The following is a 15,984-nucleotide window of genomic DNA, read 5'->3' as shown; positions in this document are numbered from 1 at the left end:
TGGAACTTGCTGTGTAGCCTTGAACCTGCAGTGGTCTTTGTGTTGCGGCTTCCTAAGTACTGGGGTTGAAGGTGACTGCACTAAGCAAGTCTTCTTCCTAACTAAACACATATTTCTAGGTCGCGTGCTCCCCTTTCCTCCTTTTCAGTCTATTTTGGGCCAGTGCCTGGAGCTTGTGTTTATTACAGGAAATGCTGTTGAAATGATCTTCTCAGGTCTCTGCAGAAGCAGTTCTTTTTTTTTTTTTTTTTTTTTAATTTTTTTCATGCTGTAATTGAGCCTACATTTGGAGTCTGGGAAGGCTGGTACCTTGTGAACAGCTTTGCACAGAGGGAAGTAAAGGGAAGACTTAATGTCCACGCTTGCAGGATCTGACCTTGTTCTCATTGTATTGTCAGTGGAGGTTAATTTACTCTTCTTTCAGAGTGACTTGTCAGGTAGTGAAAATTAGAGCCACTTTTTTATGTTTCTCTGTGACAGGCTCTGTGCTAAATAATTTCCACACTTTGTTGCTTTTAAAACTGAGTCTCACTGTATAGCCTGGGTTGGCCTAGGCCTCATGCCTTTCTTGCTTCTGCCTCCCAAGTGCTGGGTCTGTGCCACTATACCTGCTGGAATTTCCACATCTCATATCACTAGTTTTCACAAAGATTAGAGAGGCTGCTACCACCAAATTCCTCTTCATTTCATAGGTGAGAAATTAAGCTCAAGGAGAAAATGGACATAGATGGACACAAAGAACATAGAGCCGAGGTTTGGGGTCTGCATGCTCTAGAGTGCTGGAACTGCATCCCAGCAGGGTTTCCCTGAAAGGTCCCTGTTGTCCAGTGTGCCTCCATGTTCACTGATCTCATGCCAAGCAGGATGTCAATTGTGCCAATGTTTCTTTGTTTTTAATGGAGTCATTGTATAGCTCTATCCCGCCTGGAGCTTCCTATGTAAGGTCAGGTTGGCCTTGAACTCACATTTAGAAGGCCTCTGCCTTCTAAATGCTGGGATTAAAGGTATGTGCTTCCATGCCTGGCTTTGCCCAATCTCTTGACTTGACTACATGACTTATTCATCTGTATAGCTCACCCTAGAGTTTAAAAAATAATAATCTTGGGCCCGAGAGATGGCTCAGAGGTTAAGAGCACTGTCTGCTCTTCCAGAGGTCCTGAGTTCAATTCCCAGCAACCATATGGTGGCTCACAACCATCTAAAATGAAATCTGGTGCTCTATTCTGGTGTGCAGGTGTACAGGCAAATACATATTGTATACATAATAAATAAATAAATCTTTTTAAAAAATCTCCTGATGTCTTAAGTGGGTTTTTATTTTATTGTTGCTATCTATCCTTGGCTACATGCTATTGTGTGTTGTGGATTGGATATGCCTGGTAGGTAGGTGTTTTAGCCTTTTAGTACCTAGTAGTGTCTTGGGAGCCCTGACTTGGGGACAGGCCCTGGTTGTTGGCCCTGTGAAGTGGTTATAAGTCATTTGCTGTTTTTGATCAGGACTTATTGAGCAGTTAGAAGTCTGAGAGGGAAGCCAGGCTTGGTTGTATAGGCCTATAATACCAGCTACTCTAGAAACTGAGGCAGGAGGTTCATTGTTGATGGCCTGCCTGGGCTACAGAATGAGTTCAAGGCTATCTTGGAAAGAATGTAATAGATATACAAGACTAGTGAAAACAAAGCAAATTTTAACACACAGTTCCACAGAAAGGGCCACCAGCATAAAGAAAAGGCAAACATGGCTGGCATGCTGATTTTGTGTAAGACAGTGGTTTTCAAAGTCCCTGAGTGCTAGAAATTCCAGTCTTCTCTCCTAGGCCAGGACTTGTCCCCTTCCCAATTTCCCATCTTATTTGTTTAGATCATACAGCCTTATTTATTGAATGATTTGGGGCTTGAGACTACCCCATTTTCTGATCACAACCTCAATCATATAACACCAAACTAACTTTCTAACTCTAAATTCTGAGACAGGGAGAGCCTGGCACCTCCTGCTTTTCCGTAACCAGTGAGCTATAAGCATGCCTCCTACTGAAAGTGGACATAAATAACGATTTATCTTCCACAGTGGGCAACCTAGAGAGACTATGTCAAAGAGTAAAGAGAAGGTTGGATATACAGCTCTGTCTGGTTGGGTGGTTTAGGAAATGTTCTATGGCAGAAAGCAAGGCTGTATATGTAAAAGGCTTGGGGAGTAGTGCCTTGCTGTCATATGCATGCCTGTGTTCAGATGCTTTGGTGGTAGTTGTTTTTAGACCAGCTGGTCTTGGACTCATAATCTTCCAGTCTCTGACTCATAATCTTCCAGTCTCCCCACCTCCTGAGTTCATGGGCCATCACACTTGGTGGAAAACCATGAGCTTTTTGGTTTTGTTTCAACTGAACTCACTACATAGCTAGCTCTGGCTGGCCTGAGTTTTAGCCCCAGAGGGCCAGGCCTTCCTTTGATTGTAGTCTTTCTGTCAGGTTAGAGGTGATAGGGCAGGCCATGCTTTTTTTTTTTTTTTTTTTTTCTTTTTCTTTTTCTTGTTATTGGGGTTGGAATTCAGCCTTCTGAATCCTGGGTATGTGCTGTACCCATGAGCTATATCCTCAGCCAAGGGTGCATTTATTTTTATTTCTGTCACGTATTTACATGTTACTTGTCAGATGTGGTTTGTGGACACAGAACTCTTATTGTCAGAGCCCCTGAGCTGCTTACTAAAAGGAGTTGTGAGCCACTTGATGGGGGGTGTTGGGAACCTAACTCAGATTTTGTTTCTTTTTTATTTTTTAAGTAAGATTTATTTATTTATTCATTCATCATATATACAGTGTTCTGTCTGCATGTACGCCTGCATCCTAAAAAAGGGCACCAGATCTCATTATAGATGGTTGTGAGCCACCATGTGGTTGCTGGGAATTGAATTCAGGACCTTTAGGAAGAGCAGCCAGTGCTCTTAACCTCTGGGCTCTCTCTCCAGCTCCTAAATCAGACTTTCTAGAGGAGCATTGTTTGTTTTTAACCACTCTCCAGCCACAGGGGAAATGTTCTTCTGAGTTATAATAGAATTTTGAAAGTAGACTTGGGCCTTCCTGCAGAGTTGGGGTTAGGCTGTTGCCATGCCCGCTTTCCTTCGGTGTATTTGATTGGCTGTGTACAGTGTGAGCAATGGAGGATGTTTCAAGATGGTGGCTTACAGTCCTCTGGATGTCAAGGGGAGATATTGTTATTTAGTAGTGAGGCCTCCAACCCTTTAGCCAGAGTTTGGCTCATTGCATAGTGGCCAGCTGGTGTTCTGGGTCTGTGGTTTGGATTTGGTCACTGGTGCTTAGGCAATGAGCAGTAGGAAAAGAACTGGTTGGCAGGCAGGTTTGGGTTCTAATCCCAGCTCTTTTTTGTGGTTGGTTGGTTGTTTTTGAGACACATTCTTATACAAGATGTCTGGCTGGACTTGACAGTCTACTGAATGCTAAGCTTTAGGCATGAGGCATTACTCCTAGCTTTAAGCTCTGTCTTAAATTTAATGTGGAATTTGAGGAAACTCTCATGTAAGGCTTCTCCCATCGGGATGAGTTAACTTCAAAATGAACATTGAACAGCTGAAAATGGTGGTCCATTCTTCTACTACTTTTAGAGCTTGAAAATGTCTCTAAAAATGGCTCTCCATCCCTTTTTTCCCCTGCCCACTTTCTGTTTTGAGTCATTCTCTCACACTGTATCCCAGTCTGATCTAGCACTCAAGGCAATCCTCCTCTCTCAGCTTCTCAAGTGTAGGTACTTGTCATCCTGTCTGACCACTGGTTTTTTTGGGGGCGAGTGAGTCGGGTTTGGTTTTTTTCAAGACAGGGTTTCTCTGTGTAGCCCTGGCCGTCCTGGAACTCACTCTGTAGACCAGGCTGGCTACACCACCATTGCCTAGCTTCCCTGTTTTCTTTTTAATGTAACTGGATTCCTTTGTTAACAGCATAGTCCTGGGTGGCTTGCCAACACCTAAGTGTTTAAGATTGAAGGAAAGGGCTGGAGAGATGGCTTAGCACTTAAGAACACTGGCCGCTTTTCTACGAGACCTGGGTTTGATTCCTAGTATCCACATGGTGGCTCACAAGTGTTTGTAGTTTCAGGGTATCCAATGCCCTCTTCTGCTCTCTGTGGATACCAGACACACACGTAGTACATAGATGTACATACAAACACCACACACATAAATTGAATTAAAAATATTACAGGAGAGGTTGGTCTTGATGCTGTCCTCCCTCAGCTTTACCCGTAGTTAGCCAGAGATGCATTGTACCAGGCCGCTTGAGAAGGCTTTATTTACCTTTTTATTTGATATGTGTGTGTCTGTATACCCCCCCCCCCCATCTTGCTCACCACCTCACCTTTTGAGATAAGGCTTTGTACTGAACCTAAAATGTTGATTTGCCTGTAGTAGCTGGCTAGCAAGTGCCAAGGACCCTTCGGGCTCCACCTTCTGTGTGCTGGCATTATAGGCTGCTGGGGTTGGTCTTTTTCACATTATGCTGGGGTCCTTAATTGCGCCCTCTTCCTAGCCCTTGAGAAGTCTTCAGAATCTGGACATTGTGTCACTGCTTGTCCATAATCCCAACATTGATAAGGCTGAAGTGAGAGAATCATGAGTTTGAGGCCAACCTCAGCTATCTGGTAACTTTAAGGCCTTCTTGGGCTACAGAGTAAAATCCAAACAACAACAAACAAACAAGAAAACCCAACTCAACCCCACAAAAATAAAATACACACAACAGCAACAACAAAGAAACAGAAGGAGGGCTGGAGAGGAGAGATGCCGTGGTGGTTAAGGCACTGGCTACTCTCTCTCACTTTGTTTGTTTGTTTTTGGAGACAGGGTTTCTCTGTGTAACCTTGGCTGTCCTGGACTCACTTTGTAGAGCAGGCTAACCTAAAACTCACAGAGATCTGCATGCCTCTGCCTTCCCATGAGTACTGGGATTAAAGGTGTGTGCTTACTAAGGACCCCACTCCCACGTGGTGGCTCACAACCATCTGTAACTCCAGTTCCAGGGGACCTGAGGTCCTTTTCTGACCACTGCACACATACAGGATACACAGACAGATATGCTGGCAAAACACCCATATACATAAAATAGAAATAAAGGCAAATAATTAAAAATAAATTAATCTTAAAAACCCATAGAAACAGAAGCATCTGCTTAGCATTTTGTAGCAGTGTCTGCTGTTGCTCTTTGGTTAGTTATTACCCTCACGATAGGCAGGGAAAGACGGGAGCCTAAACTTTTGCTATCACAACCCCTAAAAAAGTCATCACTGAGCCACCTGTGTAGAGACTAGTTATGATTCTTCTCCTTTATGGTAGCCTAAATTAACTGCTGCTCTCCTACTTGGCCCAGCCTGCCTGTGTGTTCTGCTAGGTTCCTAGCCAGTTGCCTTCTGTGCTGGTAACACTTTTGTTTTATAATGGCCAGGACTAAAGGTGCAGGATAGCTGCCAGTTGCCTTCAGTGGTGGTTCTCAGGTTTATGTCATCAGAACCACTGAAGGACTTGCTAAACCCCACTCACTCCTGGCCTCCACGGATTCTCAATCCATGTCTCCCGAGATGGCAGGCTGGTGAAGTGCACTTCTTAGGAGTTTCTGTCCTGCTGGTATGGCAGCTTTGGGCACTGGGCTGTGTGCTGTGTGAGGATGAAGTTGAGGCATGTTCTCTCATCTGGAAGAGCCCTTCATTGACTCACTGCCTTTCCCCCAATAGCTGTCAGTGCGAATTTCTGCAGGTGGCAGATGAGGATTCAGAAGGCCAGAGCAGGGGGACTGGCCAGTAGCTGGGAAGCTAGGAAGCCTATACTGAACTGTTCTGTGGTTGGTCGTGGGAGCTGGCTGCCTGAGGCTCACTGGGTGGTACCTTTTAGGTAGGAAGGTCTTCTGTTACAGTGTGGAGATGGGTGTATGGTCTATGCTTGTAATCCCAGCACTCAGGTTGAAGCGCTAGCTGTGAGAGCAAGCCATCTCTTCTTACACAGTGTGCACTAGCTACATGGAGTTACGTGATGAGACCCCGTCTCAAAAACAAAACAAAACAGCTGTGAGTAAGAGCAGCAGCTATTTTCAACTACATAATCTAAAAATTGTTACAGGTGTCAGTGGGTAAGTAGTGGGTTACTCAGAGCTGGTGGGGATTTGATTGATTGAGAGGTAGGCTTGGAAAATAATTGAGGTCCATATCACCATCTTTTTCTTCTACCTCTTAGGGGTTTTATTTGTTGGGAAATGGGTGCTGACACCTGAACCATGTGAATCATTGATGATTTATTATGTGATTGCTAGCAGTTCAGTGGATAAGAGTGATTGTGTTCTTATTCTAAATCCCCAAGAGATGAGGGGGGGCAGGACATGGATTGCTTCTAAGATGTAAAAATTAGAAAACTTTTGGTTTTGATGCAGCTGATAAGGATTTTTGTAGTTGGATGTAAGAGGATGGGTAATACTCCTCTTACCCATTGGGAAGGTAAGATTTGAGGGGTTGGGGTGTAGCTCAGTGGTAGAGCATGGCTTTTGCATGTACAAGGCCAGTCTTAACCATCACTAAATCCACAACAGCCCTCCCCCCATTATATGGGTTTCTAATTTTAATTTTTTTCACTGGCAGCATTTAGTATTTTGACCAAGATAGATTTTAAGGTTCGCACAACCTCTAAAAAACATGATTACTGCCCTTCAAGACAGAAAATAAAAATTAAAGAATAAATTGTAAATGTTATCAAAGAATTAGTAAGTCTTCATTTTTCTCAATTCTTAATACTTTTTTTTTCACTGTTTTTTTTTTTTTTGGTTCAAATTCAGTGCACATAATTCTTATTTTAGTGAAACAGCATAAAAAAATTTAAAGTGAATTTTGAATTGTATAGATGAAAAGCAAACCAATCTTGACCAATAAATGAAGGAAGCCAAATTTGCCTTGTGTGTGCTAGGAAGTGAACTTAGGGTCATGTGCATGCTAAATACATGCTTTACCACTGTGCCTAATCCACCTGCAGTGTGATTCTTAAACTTTTTTTTAAACACACATTGTGTTTGGAGCTCCTTTGTCTGTATTCTTTAAAAGTTGCTGCTTTCATGATACAGCAAGTTAAAATCATGATATCTTCTTGAATTTTAGGTACTTACACTGTGAAATTTTATGATGGAGTAGTTCAAACTGTCAAACATATTCATGTCAAAGCTTTTTCCAAAGATCAGGTGAGAAATGTGGTTTTGTGCTTTGTGTTCTGAACTATGCTAACACTGTACTTTTGTTTTCTCAAATAAAGACATTACATGTGTTTCTGATGACAAGTCTTTATTTCCTCCATCTGGTAGTTTCACCAGAGAGTAAGAACACAAGTTTTCAGAAGTTGTAAATATTTGTGTACCTTGTTCTTTTAAAACAGATTCTCCTCTTTCGCAGTGCTGAGTACAGTCCCACTATTTGTTTCTGTTTTCCTCATCCTTTTTCAAGTGTCTTGACTGCTGTCTCTTTTCTCTGCTTCCTGCACCCTCACCCAACACAGGGAGCTTATTGAGGACCTGAGGACTTGAGCTCACCTTCTTCTTGTCTAGCTGTGTTTTGACATGACTTAGGGCTGTGCCATGGTAGCTTACAGCTTGCCCCTGCCGTGCGCTTGGCAGCCATGTCAGCTAGACGGACCTAGTTTGAAATGGAGTGTCATGAGGACCCATTCGCCCTGCCTGAGCATAGAGCCAGGAGATCTGCTCCTGGAAGGACAGCCCCAGAGCTTTGAGCCTTCTAGAAATACTTTCTTTATGAGTTCTTCCCCCTTCATCTCTTTCCTTCTCATGTTTTAATCACAACAAGGTTTGTATATTAGTGTCTTGGGGGCTGTTTTAAATTCTGATAGTTACTGACGATATAGCTAAAGTAGATTAGCCAAAGGTTTTAGTCCTGAGACCCCCTCAATGCTCCCTCCCCTTAGGGCGGAAGTTGACAAGACTGGCCATGCTGTGTGTGACCTGTTGGGTTTTTCCTATGAATATCAAGTGCTTCTACTTGATACTGATTTCCCCAGATTCTGCATAAGCAGAGGGCAGGAGACCTTTCAAGGCGCCTCACAGACCTTTTTTGCCTTTGCCGGTTTTCCCCTAGACAGCACTGAGAAAACGCTGAAGCTTTGCTAAGATGATTGATGCTTGCTTGCATTTTGCCTGCTTCTTGGGCATTTAAGAAGCCACACCTGCCCTTAATGTGTTATTTTGGCTGTAAATTTGGCATTTTTGTTAAATTTTGTGGAATGAACTGATACAAATGAAAGAACAGAAATATGAGCTTGCCTGGAATTGGTAGATAGGATAGATCCTGAGGCTTCTCAGCTCCTGATAACAGAAGTTCAACTTAAAAAAAAAATTGTATTTTGGGACAGTCTCACTGTGGCCTACACTTTTCTCTAATTTATAGTTACTTCCTCCTTCACCTCCTCAATGCTGGGAATACAGCTGTGAGCCATGAATCCCATAGGGTTTAACTGTTTACTCAGTAAATTGAACGTGGCCTGGAGGTAGAGCCCTACCAAGGAAAGATTTATGGCTGATTACTTTCTCAGTTCCCAGCTGCCTCTGAGTGTCTCACCTTACCTCTGTCCCAGCAGGCCACCAAGACAGACCCTTAGCGCCAACATTTTTTGAGTTTATAAAAAGAATGTTTGTTTGTCGTAGAAAATCTGGAAAGTACTCAGAAGCAAAAGGAAAGCAAAACTGGCCCATTCAAAAAAAGGGCTTCTGCTTATTTGTATCTTATACTTTGTGTCTGTCTTGCTGGTTTCTTTGTTGTTGTTGTTATGAACATGTGTGTGTCATTTCCAAAATCGAGTTAAGTGCATGTTATTGTCTATAGACTGTTCTTTTTCTTAACAATTTAACATTCCCCAAAGTTCCTTTGTCCTTTAAAGTTGCAACTTTTTGGTAGCTCTGCAGTGTTCTGTAGTATGCGTGTACCAAGTGTGCCTCAGTGTATTTTTATCCAGCTGTGATGTCTGATTATTCTATTATCAAATTCCATTTCTGGGAATTCAGTTCGGTTCAGAAGTAGGAACTTTCAAGCCTTTTGATCTGAACTGACATCACCCCCTTCCGGAGGGTGATACTGCATACTTCTGCTAATTGTTCTTCTCATTGCTGATTGTTCTCAGTGTGGCTCTTTTCAGAATCATATTGGGACTAAGGAAAAAAAATTCTCACTGTTTATAATTTTTCCTTACGGAACAAATTTTTCTTTGGCTGCTGATCATTTAAACATTCCTTTCCTGCTTCTGGAAAAATCAGTGTGCCTAGAATGTGTGAGCTAGGGATCCCGTGCGAAAATATTATGGAGATAGGTTTCTGCTCTTTTCTTGAGATCTTAGAAGAGTGTTTCCTATGTAAATAAATTTAATTGTAGTCTTAAAAAATCTAACTTTCAGAGTTGACTGTATTAAGAGACAGCCACACTAGGACAAAAGATTTTCCGATAAATTTTAAAGTCATCTAGTCACAAATTAGAAGCAAGAGTGCTTTTTCAGTGGAGAAAACATCCAACAGCTCAGGACCTCAGGAGGTAGTTCGCCGGAGTGAGCACAGCCATCAGCAGGAGAGGATGCTGACATTGTTGGTCTGGCTTAGGCATTCTGAACAGGGTTCTGTTAAGCCTCTAGTTACCAGTTTGGTTTTCTTCTACATAAAACTGGGCATCAGTGTGCACTGGACCTCTGAAAAGCCCTGGATAAGAAAGTTGGCTCGCTTGTGTCAGAAACACTGCTTTCAGTCCAGGGTTCTGCTAGTTGGTGTCCTTTTAACTGGTCATGTGGCTCCTCCTACAGTAAGGGAGATTGCAGAGTCTTGGGAGGATTGAGACGGGCAATTGTGTGTAAACTCGGGGCTGCTTCTCAAAGCTCAGACACTTTCCTGGTGCAGTGCATCGTGTAACCGGCCTCTGTCCTCTTAGTGTCTTCATTGTCTTCATAAGTGTGCAAGCAAACTCCTGATTTTGTGTTTGCAAGTAATCACAAAGTGTTTCATCGCTATTTTGCTCATTTTAGAATATTGTGGGTAATGCTAGGCCTAAAGAGACAGATCACAAAAGTCTTTCATCATCTCCCGAGAAGCGAGAGAAGTTTAAAGAACAGAGAAAAGCCACAGTCTACGTGAAAAAAGACAAAGCAGAAAAGGCCTTAAAGACAGAAAAGCGTCCCAAACAGCCTGACAAAGAAGGAAAGCTGATCTGCTCAGAGAAGGGCAAAGTGTCAGAGAAAAGCCTTCCCAAGAACGAGAAGGAAGATAAGGAGAACATTTCAGAGAACGACAGGGAGTACTCCGGGGATGGCCAGGTGGAGAAGAAGCCTGAAAATGACCTTGTGAAGAGCCCACAAGAGAGCCTGAAGGAGCCAAAAAGAAAACGAGGCAGACCCCCTTCCATAGCTCCTACTGGTGAGTTTCCCAAGCGGGCTCTGCAATGGGTGATGCCAGTGTTCTTCCGTGGCCTTTTTGGTTCTTTATACCTTCTGTACTTCAGTCCTTCGTGTTTGTGACTTGCTTATGACCTGAAAACCAATCGTGCCTGTGGATCTGAATTTGGTGAGGTGTGTCCAGGTGGCCATGTTGGGAGTGTGGCCATGACTGAGCTGGGGTGGAAACCTCATCTTCCATGAAAGAGCCACATACCCTCAGTCTGAGGAAATAACATCCTAATGGGCAGACAGAGGAGAAGACGGAGAGCTGAGGGGCAGAGGCTGGAGGTGCTGATAGGGCACACCGAGCCTGTTTGAGGCCGTGGGCTCAGGCCCTAGCACCAAAGACACACCCATAAACATGAACCTCTGAGGAAGGCAGAGCTAGGGAGCAAAAAGCAGACATCATAGCTCACACCTGTGACACTAACACTCGGGAAGCAGAAGCAGGATCATTAGTTCAAGAGTAGCCTGGGCTTCATGGTGAGACCCTGCCTCAAAACGACATTGAGCTTTTAAAAGATGTTTATTGATGGGGAAATTCCAGTCTAAATAATAAGACAATTTTGGTTAATTAAGCTAGTAAGAGTTAAGGGTCCAGTGTAAATTTAGGGAATAATACCCAATTATTTAAAGGAAATGTAAACTCTGAAGTGGGGGATGGAAATGAGTTCAAGGCTAGCTTGGACTACATAGTAAGTTCCATGTCAGCCTGTGTTAGAATAAAACATTGCCTCAAAAAGCCAACCCCCCCCCCCAAAAAAAAAAAAAAAAAAAAGAAAAGAAAAGAAAGAAAGTTTAAGCTTGGAATTCTTTTAAAATAACCAAGGATGAAACAAGTTTTGATATTTTTATTTTGTTTATTTTGTTTTTTTGGCTAAGCCAAACACTCATTCTTCAGATGATTTGGTAGCTCTGGATAGAACCTGCCCAAGACTGAATGCTTTTGTGGTCTTTAGACTTTCTTCTTTGCATATTCTCTGCATGAACATTAAAAAACTGTGAACCTCTTCCCATTTTCAAGCAACATCTATAATTTGGTTTGGGTATCTTTTTTTGTTATTGTTGTTGCTTGTAATTGGTCTGGGAGCTGATCCCATAGTCTTGCCACGATAAGTGTGTGCTTACCACTGAGCTACATCAGCCCACAATATCTTTTATTTTCATTCAAGTTTTTGTTTGTTTGTTTTTGGTGTTTTGAGATAGGGTTTTTCTGTGTAGCTCTCGCTGTCTTAGACTCCCTTTGTAGACCACGCTGGCTTCAAACTCACAGCGATCCACCTGCCTCTGTCTTCCAGGGTGCTGATATTACAGGCATACGCCACTACACCCAGCTTTTTTCATACAAGTTTAAAAAGTCTCAGTAGATAATTTAAAATGTAAAATTTGACATAAAATATATTTTGTCAAAACTAGAATAACAGCCCATTCATTGATTTCTAGTTGAAAACATCTACATTAAGTGACTTCATTCAGACAAATGGATAAAGTAGTTCTCATGAGTATGCTTCTCAAATCTGAGATCGGTTTTATAGGAAACCAAGTAATAGCCTTACTTGTCTTCAGGTGAAATAGGTGCCTCCTCTCTTAAAAACCAAACCAAACCAAAGCAAACAAACAAAAAACTGAAAAACCACCACCAACAAAAAAGGCTAAGTAACGTGCTTGTTGCCTGATAACCTGAGTTTGGCTGTCCAGAACCCCCATAAGGGCCAGACACTGTAGTGCTTGTGCTTGTCTGCAGTCCTAATTGCCCATCCCAGGGTGTGGAATCAGAAACAGGAGGTCCACTGGAGGCTTGTGTGCCAGCTTGTCATAGACAAAGGATGGTAAGGGAGACCCTGTCTCAAGGTGTAAGGCAAGGACCAACTCCCTGGATTGTCTCCTGACCTCTGGAGACACTTGCTCTGCGATATGCAGGCACCTGCATTCACTCATTCACTGACCCATATTACACACACACACACACACACACACACACACACACACAGAAGAAGTGTCCCTCATCTTCTTGGTTTTTTGAGACAGGATTTCTCTGCGTAGCCCTGGCTGTCCTGGAACCAGACAGGACAGCTAAGTAGACCAGGTTGCCCTCAACCTGCCTCGAGTGCTGGATTAAAGATGTGCACCACCACTACCAGCTCTCCTTTTTTCTTTTTCTGTTTTTTTATTGGCCGTGCTGGAGAGCAAACCCAGGGACTTCTGCATGCCAAGCAAGGGCCAGGCCTGCCGCTGAGCCATACCCACAGCCCTCTCCCAGTATATATTTTTATATTGATTACATGTTGAAATATTTTTTGGTGGATTACTTTAAATAAAGTATATATTTAAACTTAGTTTCTTTTTAAAATTTTCTTAATATGATTACTTAAAAATTTAGTGACATGTGGCTTATATTTGTTGCTCTCGTTGTATTTCTGCTGGACAGCACTGTCCTTTAAATTTAGTTGCTGTCTTGACTGCCTTGTGAGAAAGAATTAAGCACCAGTGCCCAAGGCCTGCGTGACCCCTACTGAGTGACCTCTGCATTGAGAATGGTACTAACAGCATACTCTTCTGAGGGAAATTGAGAAAACCTCCCCTGTGCCTTGTGTCCAGATGAAGATGAAGAACGAGTTGGGACAATGTAGAGGTTTGAAGTGTTCCTGGTAGTGTACCGTGTTCAGATGGGGAATGAGTGAGGGGCAGCTTTTCCCCTCTGCTGGGGTCAAACCCAGGGTTTGCTCACAACAGGGAAATGCCCTCCAACCACACTACAGCTCTAGACCCTGAAGCTGATGTTCTGTTGAAAGTTGGAGAAGAGCAGTTATGCAGGGAGAAAAAAAAGAAATGGAAAATGTGAACTAGTAGAAATCAGACTGGTCTTCATCTTAGCTTAGCTGCAGCTTGCAGCCTTTGTGTACTGAGGTATCTGTTCCCTGGTGACAGGCTCTTCCATGGAGCCATCCATAGCTTCACTCCTGCTTTCATTTATTGCTTCTGTAAGTGTGTGCTTGCATACCAGGTAGAGCACAGTTAGAGAGAAAGGGTGTTTCCCAAGTTTCCCGTTAACTCTGCTGAGGCTCTGTAAGGACCGTTGTCTGTGCAGCTCCCTGCTCAGCACCTGTGTGCAGACAATGGGCTTGAGCTTCTTAATGAGCTTGCCATATGAGGTATTGGGGAGCCTTGAAGCAGTAGGCTCTGTGTAGGCCCTTTGTTCATATGTGGTCTCAAAAGGAAAAGAGGCTTATTTGCTGCTGCATACACAGTTCAGGCTCCTTAAGAAAGCTAGGAACATGGGTTCATTGGCCTGGTAGAGCCCTGAGTTCCCTGCACAGATCTGATTGGGAGTAGAATCTGAGCTATATAGAGCAGATTGTTTGCGTTAATGCTTAGCTTGGAATGTGTATTCCACCACATGGAATAGAATAATGTTGGTATGTTGGGAAGATTGAATATAGCAAGAGACAAGAATGGCTTTGTCCCCTCCGAGCTCTGCTCTGCCTCTCCTTCTGCCTCTGACATGGCCACCCAAAAGCTGCTATCTTATGTGGTTTCTTTCCTCTTTTTCCTTCCATTTCTTTCCTATCCTCTTTTTCATGTTCCCATCCCTCTTCTCTCTTCTTTTGTCTCTCCTTAGATCCCTTAGTTCTGCCTTCCTTCCAGGCTCCCTAATCTTGTCTCTTTTTGGATTTCCATCTTTCAGATTTGGGGAGAACTTATTCTTTAGGCTTAAAAATAGACAATGAAGCACTCTCCAGGGTCTTAGTGCCTGCTGAGTTAGCATGCCTCGGGCACAGTTGGAAGTAGACCCCTGACATTTGGTTGGCTTTCATTTAGAGTTTCAAAACAATAAACAAAAACCAAGACACCTAAAACCAGGTAGACACTGAAAATAGTTATCAAGCCCTAATCTGTGACACACATTTTAAGAATGAGCCTGCATGGTGCATGTTCTAAGTACTGGTTAGGTCGGGGTTTGTTTAGTTTTAGTTCTGTTCTTTTTCTGGACTCGTCAGCAAATTTTAAAAAGACTTGATGCTTCAAAGAGAATAAGCGGTAATTAATAAAAAATAAATTAATTTTTAAAAGATTTGATGCTCAAAATGCCTGAAGGAGTTAGACACAGTGGTACAAACCTGTAATCCTAGAACTTGAGAGGTGTGGGGCGGGGGTGGCTACATAGAGTTCAAGGCCATCTAGACTGTGTGAGACCCTGTTCCTTTCTAAGACTGCAGGAGTCTTACTTGGTAGTGACTGCCCGTAACCCCAGGACTCAGTGTATAGAGGCAAGAAGATCATCAGCTTAAGGTCATTCCCTGCTGTGTCTGTAGCTTGAGACCAGCTTAGGCTCACTATACTGTCTAATTTTTTTCTCTCCCCTAAACCAAAAAAACGACTACAGGAGCATGTTCAGCAGTGCATGCTGCAATCTTGTCTACTCCAGAGACTGAGGCAGCATTACAAATCCCCCACTACCTGGGTAACTTAGCAAGACACTGGCCCTTCTCTGTCCCCTGCCAGCAGACTTTCATGCTGTCTATGCACCTTCATGTTTTAAGAGGTCGTGTTGTGGAGTGTAATCTTTTAAAGAGAAGGTGCAGCAGCACCATGTCCTAGGCATGACCACAAAAAGATACAGGAAGCCAGTCTGCAGAGCACCACCATCTTCCCAGGGAAGCAGTTTCTCACCTATTTCATTGTCTTGTCTTTTACCCTAAGTATAAATGTTCATTTTACAGAGTTTAATAATGTAGTTTTGTTTTGTTGGGGTTTTTTTTTTTTGTTGTTTTTTTGTTTTTTGTCTATTGTTTTTATGTTTTGCGTTAGTCTTAATGTGTCTGATATCTATAAGGATGTCTTCTTTCTCTGTATATAAAGATAGAGAATTAGGCACTGAGAAGTGATGTATTTTGTGTGCTTTGTGTATATTACAGCTGTGGATTCAAACTCTCAAACTTTGCAACCAATAACATTGGAATTGAGAAGACGGAAAATATCAAAAGGAAGTGACATCCCATTAAAGCGTCCCCGGCTTGACAAAACTTCATGTGAGTTCTCCAATTTATGTATATGTGGCTAGAATTTGGTAAATTATTTGGGTCAGTCTTTGCATCTGCCTGTCACCTGTTTCTTACAAGCACTAATGACTGTCACTGAGTACATGAACTAATTTGAGTGGAATGTGGCTGAGTCAGTAGTTTCTGCTAGAAACAATGAGGACTGTATTTGTGATGGGCTCAGTGATAGTATATCTGCTTCCATAAAGTATACTTGATTTGGATTCCAGAAATACGTAGCCTAGTAAGGGTGGATTGATTGCCTCTAGGGAGAAAAACTATAGTCAGGCATGATGGCACACAGCCTTTGCTCCAGCACTAGGGAGGCAGAGGGAGGCTGATCTCTGAGTTTGAGGACAGCTAGGGCTAGATAGAGAGACCATGTCTGAAAAAGCAAAGAGAACATTAGAAATAGATTTTTTTTTAAATAAGATTCTCATAAGCCATGGCTGACTTTGGGAGTCAGCATATAGTCTTTTATGTTGGAAGCTCCTAAG

At 42.7% G+C, this 15,984-nt stretch overlaps 1 protein-coding gene across 2 annotated transcripts in view; it reads left to right on the top strand.

The window, feature by feature from the left end:
- Positions 1-15,984, top strand: part of Phf20 (PHD finger protein 20) — a 103,866-nt gene that overhangs the window by 55,472 nt on the left and 32,410 nt on the right. The window contains exons 5-7 of one of the 2 annotated variants that reach the window (XM_055602251.1): positions 7,133-7,212; positions 10,041-10,428; positions 15,365-15,478. In XM_055602251.1, coding sequence (XP_055458226.1) covers positions 7,133-7,212; positions 10,041-10,428; positions 15,365-15,478 — 582 coding nt within the window. The remainder of the gene's footprint in view (positions 1-7,132; positions 7,213-10,040; positions 10,429-15,364; positions 15,479-15,984) is intronic. The other variant, XM_055602252.1, reaches the window with a different exon arrangement.

Source organism: Psammomys obesus, unplaced genomic scaffold (assembly GCF_907164565.1).
Source record: "Psammomys obesus unplaced genomic scaffold, mPsaObe1.curated_primary_1811, whole genome shotgun sequence".
NCBI classification, from domain to species: domain Eukaryota; kingdom Metazoa; phylum Chordata; class Mammalia; order Rodentia; family Muridae; genus Psammomys; species Psammomys obesus.
This window is presented reverse-complemented; position numbering and strand designations above follow the sequence as displayed.